General features: G+C 40.1%; 1 protein-coding gene across 1 annotated transcript; it reads left to right on the forward strand.

The window, feature by feature from the left end:
- Positions 1–309: 309 nt before the first annotated feature.
- rogdi (rogdi atypical leucine zipper) lies at positions 310–17,300 on the forward strand. The gene is made up of 11 exons (XM_077734852.1): positions 310–664; positions 4,234–4,305; positions 6,391–6,473; positions 8,789–8,843; positions 8,936–9,016; positions 10,965–11,060; positions 11,140–11,238; positions 13,659–13,772; positions 13,866–13,915; positions 15,018–15,144; positions 15,307–17,300. Exons 1-11 carry the CDS (start codon positions 590–592, stop codon positions 15,346–15,348), a joined length of 894 nt encoding a protein of 297 aa, XP_077590978.1. The 5' UTR covers positions 310–589; the 3' UTR covers positions 15,349–17,300.
- Positions 17,301–17,549: the final 249 nt, after the last annotated feature.

Below are 17,549 nucleotides of genomic sequence, written 5' to 3' on the forward strand. Positions count from 1 at the left end.
AAAATGAGATTAGAGTTGTGGCCTAAAAACCTGCAACAGGCGGGTAACGATCTGCAGAAGTCTTCCGAAAAGGGATCGGGGAGGGGGGGCGGAGCCGTCTAATTCTGAACGTGTGACCATACTGGTGCATTCAAGGCACTGTGCAATTTCATGACTGGTTTCATGTATATTTCTTTGAAATATTTGTATTGCGTGTTATTGATTAAAGACAGAGCTGCTGTGCCGATGTTCTGCATTCTTGTTGTGTATAGTAACATTCCAAACAGCAGCTTGTGTCCAGAGATGGTCCGGGTAATATAAATTGGCGAAAATCGTTGTAGGTTTCAAATTTTGAAATAAAATACATTTAGCTGAATATTTTTTCACATTATGATATTTACAATTATTGGGAATCATTTAGTGTGAGCATGCATTGTGCGTCAATCCGTCCCATTTTAAGCGTGTGAGTTCCATTTGACAACTGAGCGTTCTCACTGGCCGTAAAGGGATCGTCTCATCTGCTAAGCTAGGCAGCAAACGTTACCACGGGAGCGGACACGTCGGGTCGTTTGGTATCAGGTGCTTATTTACGTGTTGTTTACTGCTCAAAATGCTAAATCATCAGAGATCTTTGTCGGAGCTACCCACGATGTCGGCTGCCAGTCAAGTGGAGAGAACAGTGCTGGTAAGAACGTGCGTATTCCGTCAGTCTGCAGGAAAGAGAAGCTAGCTCCGTAACGCATCCTCGTTCAAAGGTTTCCCCCATTTTCTAAAAAACAAACAAAAATAAATGAATAAATAAACAGGTCTGAACCCTGAGTTCAACATCTTTGCCGTTAAGTCAAATGAGTAGTGCTACATTTGCATGCTTTTATAACCTGTCACCATGATAATCTATTCGGGACTCAGGACGAGAGATAGAATGCAGGCAAGGTTTACAGTTTTACACAGTCAGGTATTTGTGTCATAGTATGTTGGCGTCAGGCCCGGCCGAGCCAAACATCTGTGCAAATTGTCCAGACACGACCCACACTTATTAAAAACAAACCATAAAGGTCATTATTTCACTCTCAGACGAAACTCCTCCCATTACATTAAAATATGACAAAAGAAGCTCCAACTAACAGCTGTGATTACACGTGCTGCAATTAAAATGAGCATATATTAGCATTTAAAATATCTAATTTAAATGTTCTCAAAATGTATAAGAGCGGGTAAAGAAACACATTGATTGAACGTGCGATTAAAAGTAAATCTCTCTCTCATCTCTTTTTCTGAACTGCTTTATTCTCACTGGGGTCCTGGGGGGGGGTGCTGGAGCCAATCCCAGCTGACTTTGGGCCAGAGGCGGGGGACACCCTGAATTGGTGGACAGCCAATCGCAGGGCACAAGGAGACAGACAACCATTCACACTCACGCTTATACCTAGGGGCAATCAGCCCAATCAGTATCCAATCAGCCAGCCTGTCATGCATGTCTTTGGAATGTGGGAGGAAAGTGGAGTACCCGGAAAACACCCACGCAGGCTACGAGTTAAGTCACTCGATAATTTTGTCTTAATTAGCGATCTTCTGTAAGATAAAAGCTTGCAAGCTGTACCATTACTTGAATATTATTACCGATTTGTGAGCGTTTTGGTGACAATTTCATTATTTTGACATAATTTTATTAATAACATTGACAATGCGAATCGGGGGTCAGCCGATCGCAGGGCACAAGAAGACAGGCAACCATTCCCAAAACAAACAAACAAACAAACACACACGCAAACACAAACACACATAGCTAGGGGGCCTATCCTGCATGTTTTGGGATGTGGGACGAAACCGGACAACCCGGAGAAAACCCATGCAAGCCGTAGGCGAACATGCAAACTTCGTACAGGAAGGTCTTGACCAAGGATCCAATGCTCAATCTCAGAACAGCGAGGCCGGCGCGGTAACCACTGGGTCACCGAGCCACCATATATATTTTTATAATATAAATTCTTCAAATATTGATTTTTTGTAAAAAGGCTCCATTTGAATAATTAGCCAAAAAAGATGTCTACTTATTTGTTTATTATTTATTACTTATTTATTGATTATTTATTTGTCTTTTGTTGTTATTTGTGCACTCCACAGTGAAGACTTTAAATCTCATTATACTTGTATAATGACAAAAAAAGTAATCTATTCAACTATAGTATTGCAGACCTTACAAAGCATTTTTGCTGTTAATTTGTTGAGGTAACTTTCAACACAAAGCTTTTTTGAGGGAAAACAATAATTTTGCTTTCCTCTCGACTACTACGTCAAACTGTGGGTTAATATGGATCAGTCGAAAATTACTGTGACGACAAGAGCCATTGTCCACCCAGTAGCAGTATATTTTTGAATGGTTCTCCCTCGAAAACTCTTTCACAGACTGAAATATATCTGTGCAGTTGTACCAACAGTGATCCCTCGCTTATCGCGGTTAGTGGGGACCGGGGAATGAAAGAAAATGATAAGATGCTGTATTAATGTGATAAAATGAATGACAAAAATGTGAAAACAATGTTCCCGGCTCAGCCCTCGCTATTTCAGCAGAGCCGGCAACATTGTTAGGGACCCTTACCAGCCGTTCACATCCTGTTCCAGCTGCTGCCCTCTGGCTGACGCTACAGGTCTCACAAAACATGGACAAATAGACTTAGGGACAGTTTTCCCTCGAGCCATCAGGGCTCTGAACTTGCATTAGCACGATATACAACCCCTTTGTGCAATTACGAGGTGTGCAATAGCAATGTGCAATAACTTAGATTGTGCAATATTTTAGAATGACCTTTGCTCGGACATGACTTTTTAAAATTATGTATTTATGGGAAAAAAAGCAATTTGTGGAGTAGCATCACTGATTTAGTTATACGGAGCTGTTGTAAAATGACAAAGGCTTTTAACTTTTGACTTTGACTTGAAAACATTTTCTCTTTGTGCAAGAGTACAGTGCAGTGTAAAAAGGACGCTAACATTAGCACATAAGCACACATCTAAACTACCGTATTTTCACGACTATAAGGCGCACTTAAAATACTTACATTTTCTCCAAAATAGACAAGGCGCCTTGTAATCCAGTGCGCTTTATATATTAGACCAATACCAAAATTGTTATCACGATAAACTAAAATAAATCAGTCGATGGGGTACACCATACTCTACAGCTCTCACAACTATGGCAAGCAGCCCTCGACTCTACTATTTTCCCCGTAGAAAAAGTACTGTGCAGTGACTGCTGGGATATATAGTTCTCTTGTCAATACACCCAGTATGACGGCGAGCACACTATTTCCGGTGCGCAGTGACTGCTGGGATATATAGTTATTTAGTAAATACAACCAGTATGACGGCGAACACACTAATTTGGTGATCGCCGTCATTCCAGCTGGATTTACAAAAGAAATCCCGCCGTTAGATGTTGGCGTCAACCGAGCATTCAACTCAGTTTTGCTTCCGTTGCCTTTTTAAAAACGTGTTTTAGCGTGTGGGTGTAGCGTGTATGTTTAAGCTAGTGTATGTTTTGCTATGCCTGGCTTTCTCTTTTTTAACGGTGCGTCCTTTGTGTGTAAAATACAGAAATTGCACTCATTACTGACACTGCGGCTTAAAATGTGATGCGCCGTATAGTCGTGAAAATACGGTACCTCAAATTATGAATTCAAAACAACTTGGTATTAAATAGAACTCCAAAGGAGTAACATTCTCACCATCTCGTTGTTCCGTACAGAGAGGCCGTGCCAGGGAGTTGCCGCTTTTAATGCTTAATTCTGTTTAAATAGTGTAGCAATGCTGGTAGGTGGGTAACAGCCGGCCTGTATTACCTTACAATATCAGTCAACCAGATGCCACTTTCTTATCATCTTATTCATTTCATTTGCACCAATAATGTTAAATAAAGATCTTTGTGATGACAAACGGTGGTTAAAAGTTGCTGTTGTGAGTCCAATAGAAAGTCAACTAAGTGTCAAAGAAAGTTATTATTATATAAATTATTATATTATTAAAATATATCATATATATTATAATATATATTTAGTTATAAAATTATTTTCAAAATGAAATAATAAACCAAGGCGTATTTACATTTTGGTGGATTATGTAACGTGGATCTTGTTTTCGTATTTTGCAACGGTTATTTGCATATAGTGTTTCGTAAGTAATTAGTAAGTCATAAGTGGAGGCACCACTGTCCTAACTTATTTGATGTTTACGTATGTCTGTTTAAATTTTTGGTAGGAGGAAGAATTCAACTGGCTGCTTAAAGAAGAAGTGCACGCTGTTCTTAAACAGCTTCAGGACGTCCTCAAGGTACAGTATTCCCTCGGACATATCGCGGATAATGTAAATCAGACAATGGAAAAAAACGTGAAATAGGTTCGTCCCTTTTATTACTACATGTTTTCGTGCCTATGCCGAAATACAAGTACAAAAGTAGAATTATCAGTGTGTTTATTAAATATTACAGTAATAAGCACATGAAGTCTAGTGTATTCATATCTAAATATAATTTATACATAAAAAAATGTAAATAATTTAAGTACTGTACTCCTCCTCTCCGCTTAATTTAAATGAAAAACAACAGGAGCTGTAGTTCAAGTCTTTTTTGTCTGATTCGAGAGGCATTAGATAATTTGCGCTAAATGGGCTAAATTCAAAATTTTGTATGACCCTAATACTCAAAGAAACATCACATTAGATCTATACAGAGGAAATGAACAGTTGAAAAATGGACTGAAGCCATGGATCGAACACATTTTAACAGCGAGGACAAACAGCTTTGCGAACGTCAAATGTCGGATGGCCAACATAGTAGTTCCATACAAAGATGGGCAGGCCGCGTCCCACCAGTGACGTGATGATTTGGAATGGATTGGCGATGCCTGGACCAAAGTGCCGGCGACTGCTCTAGTTTAAGCTTCCTTCAAAAATGGAATCATTATTTCGAAACCCCACGATGAAAACTTGGACCTTGACAATGTGATGGAACTCAGCATTGTTGGCGAACTCACCCACTTGGCTGAACTCTTTATCTCGGATACAGAAGATGAGAACATTGATAGATTTGTAGATGTTTCAATATTTTGCCTCATATTTTCGCGAATACACATTACGTCATTAAAACAAAATCAAACTCAGTTTTGCACCTGTTGCCTTTTTTAAAACAAACTTGCCTTTTTAAAATAAAAACAAACTTTAACATGCATGCTAACATGCTTGTCATGCTAGCAACTGAGCCCTTTCAGGTGATGTGTTCCATAGGTGTGAAAATACAGTAATTATTTTTCTGGACACTTGGCATTTTCCCCACCACGTTGACCGCACGCATTGTGCACCACAAATTGTGATTGTTCTTTCGTATTGACTCAACATCTCAAAGAAAAATGAAACGCTGGTAATTTATGTCTGGAGAGTCCTAGATGTCCTAAGGCCAAAGCCTACTAAAGAGACGTCACTTTTCTTCTTGATTTGGGATGGGAACTTTGACTTCAACCCTGACTGCTTGAACTCGGTATAAAAATCATTTAATCGTTAGTGGGACGATGGCTACCAGAATCTGATGTCGATCTTTCAAATTTTTTATGGATTTTAAGTGACGCAAAGCGCTAAACATGCAGTTAATCACAAAAACACTTAACTTGGTGAGTTAAACATTGATTTATTTTTAAATGAGCAAAATATTTAATTGTGATTGTTGAAATATCTTGCAATCATTTTCAATGATTGCTTTTACGGCTAAAATTAAGATGGATTTACTTGGCAAAACAATTTTTTTTTCTGGCTCTGCGCCCAGGTCTACCTCTGATTTCTGCAGAAGTAATGCAACCGGACTTTTTCCTCTCTTTAGGTCTGAGAAATGTTGAATCCAATTTTTTCCCTCAGTTATTTTTCTCCTATTCCCCTTGGGTTCTGTGGTCCATCACACAGTCACCGTTTTGTTTACAACAGCTTCAGCTGAATGAGGGACAGAGTCAAGGTCTGGAAGATGTGTCTATCTTCCCGCCTGACCAGCTTGAATCCCTGCCTACCCCCCACAGCTTAGCTCACTTAATTAACTAAGATCGCGTGACACAGAAACGAGTGGTGGTACAAACTTTAGACGGGAATACATGAACAAAGAAATGGGCGGTGACATAGTAGATAGATTGCTCTTTTTAGGGTAAAGGATGTCATAAATCTACGTTTCTGTGAGTTTTAGTTATTTGTTGTGGAATTCATACCTGTTCACATATTATAAAAGTCAAATTTAGGAGTCAAAGATTAACCATTGCTTCATTGACACTTGGATGTACAGGCCAAAAGTCCAAATGTATTACATTTAACGGTCTTTGGTGAACAGTAACTGCAACTTGCATCACTCTCCTAATGTCTCCATTTGGTTTTCCTCCTTAACAGGAGGCTTCGAGACGTTTCACAATGCCAACGCCTGGCCTGGAGGGTCAGCTCAAACAAGAAAACTTCATTCTTGGCAGTTCAACGTAATGCCATATACCATTTCTTTTAATGATACAGATTTTCGTGTGTGATGGGACAGTATTACCGCATTGGCCCAAATATCAGACGGTCCTGATTATAAGACGACACCCTCTTTTGAAAGAGTTTGAAAAAACACTTTTTGAACACCAACTTCAATTTTTATCCTGAAAATAATTACATTAAATCTCAAAAAAATTATTATAACAACATATTCAAGAGAAAAAGCATGTTGTTTTTCCCCAATTACGATATTTTTACTTCCTTTATTTTTATTTTTTATTGTCTTAAGATTTTACTTGTTACTTTACTTTATATATTATATTTGATACTTTAATGTTTTAAAACTTTACTTTCAAGACTCAAGCTGAGAGGCAGTCTGTGATCTATTAGTTTTAGTTTATCTTTTCAAATTCAAATTACAAATTTTGAACATTACATTTTTGACACACTCATCCATGCCTACGCTGTTTTACACAAAGAATCAGCTGATAGTGCTACGCAACACCTGGATTCCCCTGGACCTCCCTCTGGAGTTAAAGAGGAAGAGAAGAATATGCAGAGCTGTTCGAAAATGTCAGGAGAGAAAGCAACACTTCAGAGCCAGCATTCCATCTATTATTATGGGGAACGTAAAACTCCCCCCCAATAAGATGGAAGAGCTAACAGCGCTTACCAAACAACAACGACAATATCGGAGAATCTGCATCATGTGCTTCACGGAGACCTGACTGGATGGGCAAATACCAGACTCTCTCATCTCCTTGGATGGCTTTCAGCTGGTGAGGGCGGACAGAGATGCTGAGGAGAGCGGTAGGAAGAAAGGTGGGGGAGTAGCTGTTTTTATTTAGAGTAGATGGTGCAGTCCCAGGCATATTACTGTGAAGGAGCAACTTTGCACTCGACATATCGAGCTAGTAGCTGTTAGCATCAGGCCGTTGTACATCCCCTGGGAGTTCTCACACGTTATCGTAATAACTGCGTATGTACCTCCTTCGGTCGATGCGGCAGTGGCTCGCGAGCTGCTCCACGCTACTGTGTCCCAGCTACAGGCCTCACCCCCCCAGTCTCTCCTTCTTATCTCTGGTGATTTTAACCATGGAATACCAGGGAACAAAAAACTCTGGACCTGCGGGAGAGAGTGTGCGGATCAGCTTGGCAAAGTGATTCTGCATATTCTCAACCTTCAGCCTCAGTCTGCAGAAGGTCCCCACCTTGTGGAAAACTTCCTGCGTGGTCCCAGTTCCAAAGACTGCGAACCCCAGGGAGCCAAACCACTTCAGGCCGGTAGCATTAACCTCCCACCTGATCAAGACATTGGAGAGGATCATCCTCAACCACCTCAGCCCCCTGATGAATGCAGAGCTGGACCCTCTACAGTACGCTTATCGTCCAAGCAATGGTGTGGAAGATGCTACCACCTACCTGATGCACAGGTCTCTTTCACACCTGGAGAACACGGGAAGCACGGTGAGAATGATGTTTTTTGACCCCTCCAGTGCGTTTAACACCATTCAGCCGGTCTTACTGAGAGGGAAACTGGAAGAAGCTGGAGTAAGAAACCACCTAGCTGCATGGATCATCGACTTCCTCACTGACAGACCACAATATGTGAGACTCCAGAACTGTACGTCTGATGTGGTAGCTTGCAGCACGGGGGCCCCACAAGGCACAGTGCTTCCCCACTCTTCTTCCCCCGCTACACATCAGACTTCAAACATAATACAGACACCTGCCACCTCCAGAAGTTCTCTGATGACACCGCTACTGTTGGACAAGTGACGGACGGGAAAGACCTGGAGTACAGGGGAGTGATCACAGCCTTTGTCGACTGGTGTAGGCAAAACCACCTCTACATCAACACCAGTAAGATAAAGGAAATGGACTCCTCAACAGACCACTCAGGTGAACATCCAGGGTAAAGACATTGAAATCGTGGAGTACCCGGTTGTTCACCTCAACAACAAACTAGACTGGTCCACAAACATAGATGCCCTATACAAAAGGGGCCAGAGCCGCCTCTACCTATCGAGGAGTCTACGGTCCTTTTGGAGTGTGCAGGACACTGCTGAGGACTTTCTACGACACTGTGGTGGCATCTGCAGTGTTTTGTGGAGTGATCTGTTGGGGATGCGGGAGCACGGAGAGGGACAGGAACAGGCTGATTAAGCTGATCAGGAGATATGAGTAAATTGATGTACGGGCTTAGTCTCATATCTCAAGTTATTACTGTATTCGGGCCAATACGGTAGATCTTTTTGTGAAGGTTACAGGTCCCCTGTGTTTTTCTCTCAAGTTTAAAACAAGGTTTATTTTGCAGTATGGATCAGGTGAAAGGAGTGCTGACACTACAGGGAGAGGCTCTGACGCAGGCGGTGAGTTAAGATTCTTTAATACAGTGTGCTTTGTGTATTCAAACTAAACTATTTGTTTCACCAATTTTTTTCCGTGTTTTGAATTTAAACAGGACATAAATCTCAAGGTTGCAAAAAGTAGTCAAGTGCTACACTTCCAGTTCAGGGATGATAAGCAGTGGAAACTACAGCAAGTATGTATATAGGTTAAACTACTGTATACTGTATTTATTCACATTATAAGTCCCTTTGGTCGGACAAAATGAATCGAGGGTATGGCTTAAATACACATAAAAACTAAAAACACAAAACTGCAATGCCTAACCCAGCTCACTCAGGGCTGACGGAATGGCGCCGTGATCTCATGACGCAAGCAAATGGGGCCGATACGGTCATTTATTTCAAAATAGAAAAAGATAAACTGATAAAACCTAAAGGAAAATTTATTCATTAGCCTTGTTTTTAAAATAAAACAAAATTCCTCTTGGATTCTTTTCTTCTCGTTTGAAAGTGACAAATATTGAAGTAATATGAATCATCGAAAGAATTGAGATATTTTGACATTAGAAGCAATAGGGCTGCCACAACATCTTAAACTTCTGGTAAGAAAATTGTAATTTCTGTGATTAGAAAGCATCAGGTTCTCATCAGAATAGACTTATTTTTTCAAATTTCATAATTTGATAATTTCCATTTACAAAGACAGGCATATTAACTTTCTTATGATCTTGACCCTAATAATGGGCTTTTGATTCCTACAGTATCTCAGAAATATCACTCGTGATCATTTTAATTAAGATTTTCCCTTCAAAGTAACACATTTGTATTCCCTATTAAAACCATGAATATGAAGGTGAAAATTGGTAATCAGGAGGGTGGCTTATACGCGAGAAATTGTAAAATTACAAACATTTTAAGGTAATTTTATAGTGTGGCTTGTGCACGCTGGCGTCTTATATGCACATATTTAAAAAAAATAGATGCCTAAAATCACATTGGAATCAGGTTCCTTCAAATTATCTTTAAAGCTAATGTCCAGTCAAAGTAAAAATGAATACATTGCTACCTCTACCTATGAAATTAATAGCTTCCGGAAGCTTTTTTGTAACTTGGATTTTTGGGGGGAAATTCATTTCCCGGTACTCAGAAGAAAAAAAACAGCACCGAAACCCTTTAAAAAATGATCAGTGTTCAAATTTTGCATGAAAGAAATGAGACAAAATGATTTATTAATTTACTAAAATGAACGACAAGCATCTATTTGTGTAAGTGAATACGTTTAAGATGGAAGCTAACGTTAGGCGAACCAACCCGAGTCTGACACCCTTGGTCTAGATCAGGGGTCGGGAACCTTTTTGACGAAGAGAGCCATAAACAATTAATATTTTCAAACATTATTCCTTGAGAGCCATACTCCGAATTTAAAAGTAAAAATACATGAAAATGTGAGCATTCATTATTAATTTCACCAATTTGAAAGTTAAAAAAAAGTCTGAATTCTTTTGAGAACATTATTTCACTGTCGTTAATCAATAGGAGATTGCATGCAGAAGAGTCTAATGAAGAAAAATTATGATTTGAAAAGGTGCTAGAGATAGTTCCGGCGCCCCATTGGTGCGTCCGGGACTTGGGTCTCTCACCAGCTGTTCCCACATTTTACCACACAGGTTCGCGGAGAGCAATATACACCCATCAAAACAGCCACATATGGCTCCTGAGGCATAGGTTCCCTACCTTGGTCTAGATCATTTACCATGTATGTGCACAAATTAGACTTGACATGCACAAAACTGCAAGGTGACAAAGACAAAACTCCATAATGCAAGACAATGCGGCTGATAGTCATTTGTCCACCGGCGTCGCCACAATCCCTGAAAATTTAAAATTACCCGGTGTTGCTTTAACTTTAGCCAGATACTGAATCATAAAAATTACAGACAATTGACACTTTTGACCTAAAATTTCCTTTTTTAGTGACACAAATTTAGTAAAGTCTCACTACATTTATCATTTAAATTGCGTGTATGCCTGTCTTATTTTTGTACTTCAAGGGAAAAAAAATTGAAACTAATTTAATGTAACACTTGTGTAGTCTCTTTCCTGCTCATCTGAGTTCACAGCCAATTTATCCTCTCATTTCAGATTCAGGATGCAAGAAATCATGTAACCCTGGCACTTCAGTTGCTGAACAGTCATGATGAGAACTATGACTTCAAGACAGGAGAAGAAGTTAACAAGGTCTTCCCCCAAGATCGTTCTATCATGTTGCATACATAATGAACGGACACTAACATCACTTATCTTTTATTGATTGTAGCTCATGGACGCTGTGATGCTCCAACTTACACGTGCACGAAACCGCCTTACAACCCCTGCTTCTATGACACTAGCTGAATTGGCCATCAGTGGCCTTATGGTATGTTCACTCTACATTTTGTTCAAAGACACTGACCAGTCCCCCAATGTGCCATCACCTTATTGTGGTGGTGGAGTTTGTGTGTCCCAATGAGCCTAGGAGTTATGTTGCCTGGGGCCTTGTGCCCCTGGTGGGGTCACCCATGGCCAACTGGTCTGAGGTCAGGCACCAGACAAAGACTGACTCAGAATACCTCTTTTGACGAGAAACATAAATGAATCTCGATTTCCCTCAGCCGAACGCAGGTTACCGGGCACCCCACGCTGGAACCAGGCCTGGATGCGGGGCACGATGGCGAACTCCTGGTGGCTGGGCCAACACCCATGGGGCACAGCCCTGAGAGGTTATGTGGGTTCTCCTTCCCATGGGCTCACGATCTGTAGGAGGGGCCAAAAAGGCCGGGTCCGGAAAGAGTTGGGCGGTAGTCAAAGGAGGGTTCCTTGGTGGTTCTATCCCTGGCTGCACAAACTAGCTCTTGGGACATGGAATGTCATCTCCCTGTTTGGGAAAGAGCCTGAAGGATAGTGATATTGAGAATGTGTGGCTCAGTGTAATCGGGTCACCTCTATGCACAGCTTGAGCCTTGGAACCACTCCACTCAAGAGGGGTTGTACACTTTTCCACTTTGGAGTTGCCAGGGTGAGTGAGACAAACAGGTGTGGGCATACTCCCTCTGCACTTGAAGGGACGTGAAGGGCATGATTGGGAAGAACAGCCCCCCTGATCAGAATCTGAGCAGTGTTCTATTGTTGGACTTCTGCACCGGCCATGGATTGTCAATAATGAACACCATGTTCAAGCATTAGTGTCCATTTGTGAACTTGGCACCAGGACATGCTAGGCCACAGTTTGATGATCGACTTGGTAGTCCTGTCATATTCCGGCTGCATGTCTTGGGCACCGGTAAATTGAGCTGTCAACCAATCACCACCTAGTGGTGAGTTATCTCCGATGATGGGGAAAGATACTGGGAACTTCTCTCGCGTAGAGAAGGAGGTGGGGACCATGTTCTGCACCTCTATTGCCAAGGCGACAGATCAGAGTTATGGCCACAAGGTGGTCGTGGTGGCAACCCCAGAACCCGCTGATGAACACCGGCGGCGAGGGATGCCGTTAGGCTGGAGGAGTCCTATCAGGCTTTTTTGGCCCGCAGGACTCCGAAGGCAGCCGATGGGTGCCGGCGGGCCGAGTGGCAGGCGGCTATGGTCGTCTCTGAAGCAAAAACCTGGGCATGGGAGGAGTTTGGTGAAGGATGCCATGGAGAATGGGTGGCATCAAAGAAATTTTACTCCACCATCCGTTGTCTCCAGAGGAGAAAAGCAGTGCACCATCAACACACTGTGTAGTGGGGATGGAGCGCTGATGACCTCACTTTGGAATGTTGTGAATCGGTGGGCTGAATACTATGTAGACCTCAAACTCAACCGACACGTCTTCTCACGAGCAAGCGGAGCCTGGGGACTCTGAGGACGGCTCCTAACCCATTCGCAAATAGTAGCTAGCTTCTAGCTAGCTACTATTTGCGAATGGATTGTGGCCTGGCGATTGGCATCAACAGCTTTACGAAGCATGGAAGACAGTGTTGGAATAGTAACACTAGCTGCAAGCTAGCTACTATTTGCGAATGGATTGTGGCCTGGCGATCGGCATCAACACAGCTTTACGAAGCATGGAAGACAGCGTTGGAATAGTAACGCTAGCTACCTGTTAGCTACTATTTGCCTGGCTGCGTCTATAAAAACTGAGCGTCCTTTTTGTGTGTGTAAAATACAGAAATAGCACTCGTGACTGACACTGGCTAAAAATACGATGCGCTGTATAGTCGTTTAAATTTGGTAGTTATAATGTGATGTTTCTTTGAGTATTGAGCTTTTTTGAGGGTTAAAAGTGCTGCGAGCACACGCAAGTCAAATGCCTTGGTTGATCCCAATAAGTAGCGTGCCGGCAAGAAATAAAACCAGTCGCTCAAGTGGTCAGGGCCATTCAAAAATTGAATTCAGTCCACAGACAAGGCGCACCGAGCGATTTTAGAGAATATGTTAGACTTTTAATTGTGCTTTATAGATGTGAAAGTACGGTATCTTAGAATCTGGTACATGAGTGAGAGGAAAAACCCAGAATCTTTCCGGGATTTTTTTAGATGGATCTTCAGTACACAAACAACGTTATAGCTGTTGGTAAAAAGTCAATTTAATAAAGTACATTTACTAAATTGTATGGTAAATATGCCACTTTTTGCCGCATTCACTAAACTTGAACTACCCACAAGCCCAAACAGAACATCCTATAGCAATGGAGTTAACCACTGCTTGCTGTTGGTTTTTCAATTTCGCCACTGATTAGTTGACAGTAAAGTCTGTATTCTCTTAAAAAGCACCAGATAAACCTAATCAATATTATCAATGTTTTCTTGCCTTTAGAAAATGTTCACTCCTCCCATGCCTGGTGATGTAATGGTGAATTTTTACATCAACTTAAGCAAACTGTGTCTCACCGTTTACCAGCTTCACGTATTGCTGCCCAACACTGCCAAGGTTTGAAAACATGATTAACTCTGTTAAAACCATGAAATTGTGCAAACAGTAATGTGAATGTCAATTTACTTTCTTTGTTTTACTTCTTGATAGAATTTCAAACCATCCGGGAGCTCTGTGCTGCACAATCCAGGAGCCATGTTGTAAGATGAAACCATTTTTGTGTTGTACTTCATCACTTCATTAATTACTTAAGCCACATTATAAACAGTGTACAAAAATTCTGTAGACCACGTTATCAGTGCTGTTATCCTTTGCCACTTCACGGCTTTAACTTTTGTGGTTTCACTACATAGCAGATTTTTTTCTGAAGTAATAAAAAAAAGTTTATATAAATGTCAAAATCCACGCTGAAACTCGCAAGTGGAAGACAGATGAAAAATGGTAGTGAAAAATGGTAGAAGTCAAGTTAAACCTGCTCTGACTGGCCGGACGCGAGTAGCCTTGTTGGATGTGTTCGGAACGTTTACCATGTCAGCACATCCCAATAGTTTTTAAGGCTTATCGAAGGTCTTGCGGTTGATCGTTAAAGTATCAGCCTTGATACCTGCGTAGTGTATCACATGCTATTATTATTGCACCCAGAGACCTATGTGAACACTATACTGCTACGGACACACTTCCAAGTTTGTGATTACGTTACTTCTTTTTTGAACATTTGTGATTATGAAAGAAAACAATTATTTTTCTTTTTGTTTATTGTTCAAAAGTGACAGCTATTGCAGTAATATGAACCATTAAAAAATCTAGATATTTCAACATTAGAAGCAATTCGGCCACCCCAACATCTTAAACATCTAGTTAGAATATTGTAATTTCAGTCATTAAAATCATCAGGTTCTCATCTGAGTGGACTTATTGCTCTTTTACAAAGACGGGCATATTAACTTCGATATATACCCTAATAATGTGCTTTTGATTCATACAGTATCTCAGAAATACTGTGTGTGATGATTTTTCTTAAGATCTTTCCATCAAAGTAACAACTTTGTAGTCCCTACTAAAACCATGAATATGGAGGTGAAAATTGGGAATTCAGGGGCGCCTTACACACGAGAATAATTGTAAAATTCAACAATTTTGATGCAATTTTCAAGATGTGGCTTTTATGGAAGTTAATACGGTGGATCGCGGGAAGTTGGCTCTGTTGTAAATTAGATATTAGAAGAAAAAAGGTCTGATCACCCGCTAAATAATCTATCAATTTTTTTATTGAGGTAATTTTTTTTTCAACCCTTTTCACAGTGAACTCAACAACAATCGGTTCGAGGTGAGCCATGTTCACAAGGTAGAGTGTGTCGTTCCTTGGCTGAATGATACACTGGTGTTTTTCACCATCTCCCTCCAGCTCTGTCAACAACTAAAAGACAAGGTGTGTGTTTTTTTTATTCATTTATTTTTAGCATTCACTCATCAGTTGTCACTTAAAAACCGTCATACAGCTCACAAGCATAAGAAAGAAATGAAAGAATACATATGTTTATAAGAAATATTTCTGTTCAGGGTCTAACACATTGACTTTCTATACTTGCAGATATCTGTCTTTTCCAGTTTTTGGAACTACAGACCTTTTTAATCACAAAACAGTAAACCTCCGACCAACACAAACCACACAAGTATGAAGAAGAAGCTCTTATTTATTGGTAGATATTTATAAGCCAGTCATTCTATTTCAAGTGTTGCATGTCAGGACGACCGGTGTTTTCCTTTTTTCTTTACTTGCTTTCCAGTGGGTTGACATTCCTTTGATATTTTGCATTTCACTGTAACTACTAAGATTAGTCATATATGTTTTGTATCTATTTTAGGGCGATTTTTTTTTATTTTTTATTCGAGCAATTTTCTAGTATCTCATCTGGCACATTATTATTTTTTTGTTGAGTATCTTTAACTTATGTGAAAATATGATAGTTGAAAGGGAAATATAAAACGGAATTATTTCGATTTCCACATTCACATGTGATTTTAAAAGATAGGCTTGCAACCTTTCCACAATAATTAAGAGAGAGATATAGATATATTTTACCACATTCCTGGTGATTAAAAAAAAACTTTATTGCATCTCTATTTTCCTTAATTGCCATTGTATGGTAGATGGAAGGAAAACACTTTTGGTCTCCTGCATTTAATTTATATATAATTTCTCAATCACTGCACTATTAGCACATAGAGCATAGGAGCAAGCTCATTAGAAGAAATTTTCTCAAGTAGCGTTATTTAAGTGTCTGTTTCTAAATGAAAAATGTGTTCCAGCTTTTTATATCAATTGCCCCCAAATTCGTAATCATTCTGAATTGCCATGGGATTGACTGAATGCCTGCAAAATGTCTTGCTTTTTTCAAAAAATAATTGATATCTATGAAGTGTCACTTGCCATGCTCAGGGGTGTCCAACTCGGATACTCGAGGGCCCCTATCAAGTCTGTCCACACCAACACACCTGAATCAAATAATCAGGATCGTTATGAAGCTTTTGGGCAGCTTGCTCATTAGTTGATCATTTGATTCAGGTGTGGTAGAGGAGGGATATAAGGAAAACACACTGGATGCGGGTCTTCGTGGACCAGAGTTGGTCACCCCTGATATAAGTGTTAACTGAAAGTAAGGCAATACTAATTAAATTGTTCTATGAGGTGACGAAGTAGCTTAAGTCCTTTGTTGGTTCAGCAATTCAAAGTTTTGCTGTTGAATCTTGTGCTTTTTCAGCGGTCACTATCTTAAAGTCCTTCAATAAAACAGGAATAATGGTTGTTTCAAGCATAAAGATGTGTGCAGCCATTAGGAAACACCAAATGTACCACCAATACAGTATATTTAAACATACTCTGTGATGTGAAAATATTTTGAAGAAACTGCATTGAAAATATAGCAAATTGTTACTGCTCTACTGGTCTTAAAAATATGAGGTTATTGGTGCATGCTTTGGAGATTGTGTGTTAGTAAAAACATTAATTCATCATCTGTATGGTGGATCCTAGAAAGGGTTGCTGAGGCCTATCCCGGCTGAGCTTGGGCAAAAGGCAGACTACTCACTAGATTGGTCGCCAGAAAGTCGTAGGACACAAACAGACACAACCAATCGCAGCCACAATCATACCGGCATGTACACCATTAAGCAGCTTAATATAAACACTGCAGCATTTAGATCAATGTAAATGAGTAATCAGATTTCTTTTTAAATCAGCCAATCAATTATGTATATGTATTTATTTAAATGTTTGAGTCATGTCCTGCATGTTGTTGATTTCTCAATAATCAATTTCCTCAGAAGCCATTTAGACATTTGTATGAAGGTCCCTTGTGTCATTGATTAAATGCTAATTAACAACATCCCAAATTTCTCATAAAAACATTTCACCTAAAATCTTGGCTTTCAAATTTTTGTTATATCCTGCAGTGTCTTAATGACATTTAGAATTATGGCCTTTCATGAACAAAATCATTCCATTTAGTTTTACTCCTACTAAAAAAGCTATTGTTTAAGAGAGGGAACTATTTGTGAAAATGTGCAATAAAACATGTAAGGAAATTGTTCGTGTTTTATGACTTAATCAAATGTATCTGTTGTTTGATCACTGCTACAATTTTGGGCTGGAACTTGTTTCACTACTGTGCTTAATGTAATACTTTTTTTAGAGAAGATGATGTCGAGAAGATGTTTTTTGTCAACAATATGGTAGTTGCGCTGTTGGAGTGCCTTGCACAAGGGTTAGACTAACGTAATTCCGTTAGTTAAATGTGTTAACGAAAAGCCGCCGTGACACCGTAAAGAAAAAAA

This window comes from Stigmatopora nigra, chromosome 15 (assembly GCF_051989575.1).
Source record: "Stigmatopora nigra isolate UIUO_SnigA chromosome 15, RoL_Snig_1.1, whole genome shotgun sequence".
Classification (NCBI taxonomy): domain Eukaryota; kingdom Metazoa; phylum Chordata; class Actinopteri; order Syngnathiformes; family Syngnathidae; genus Stigmatopora; species Stigmatopora nigra.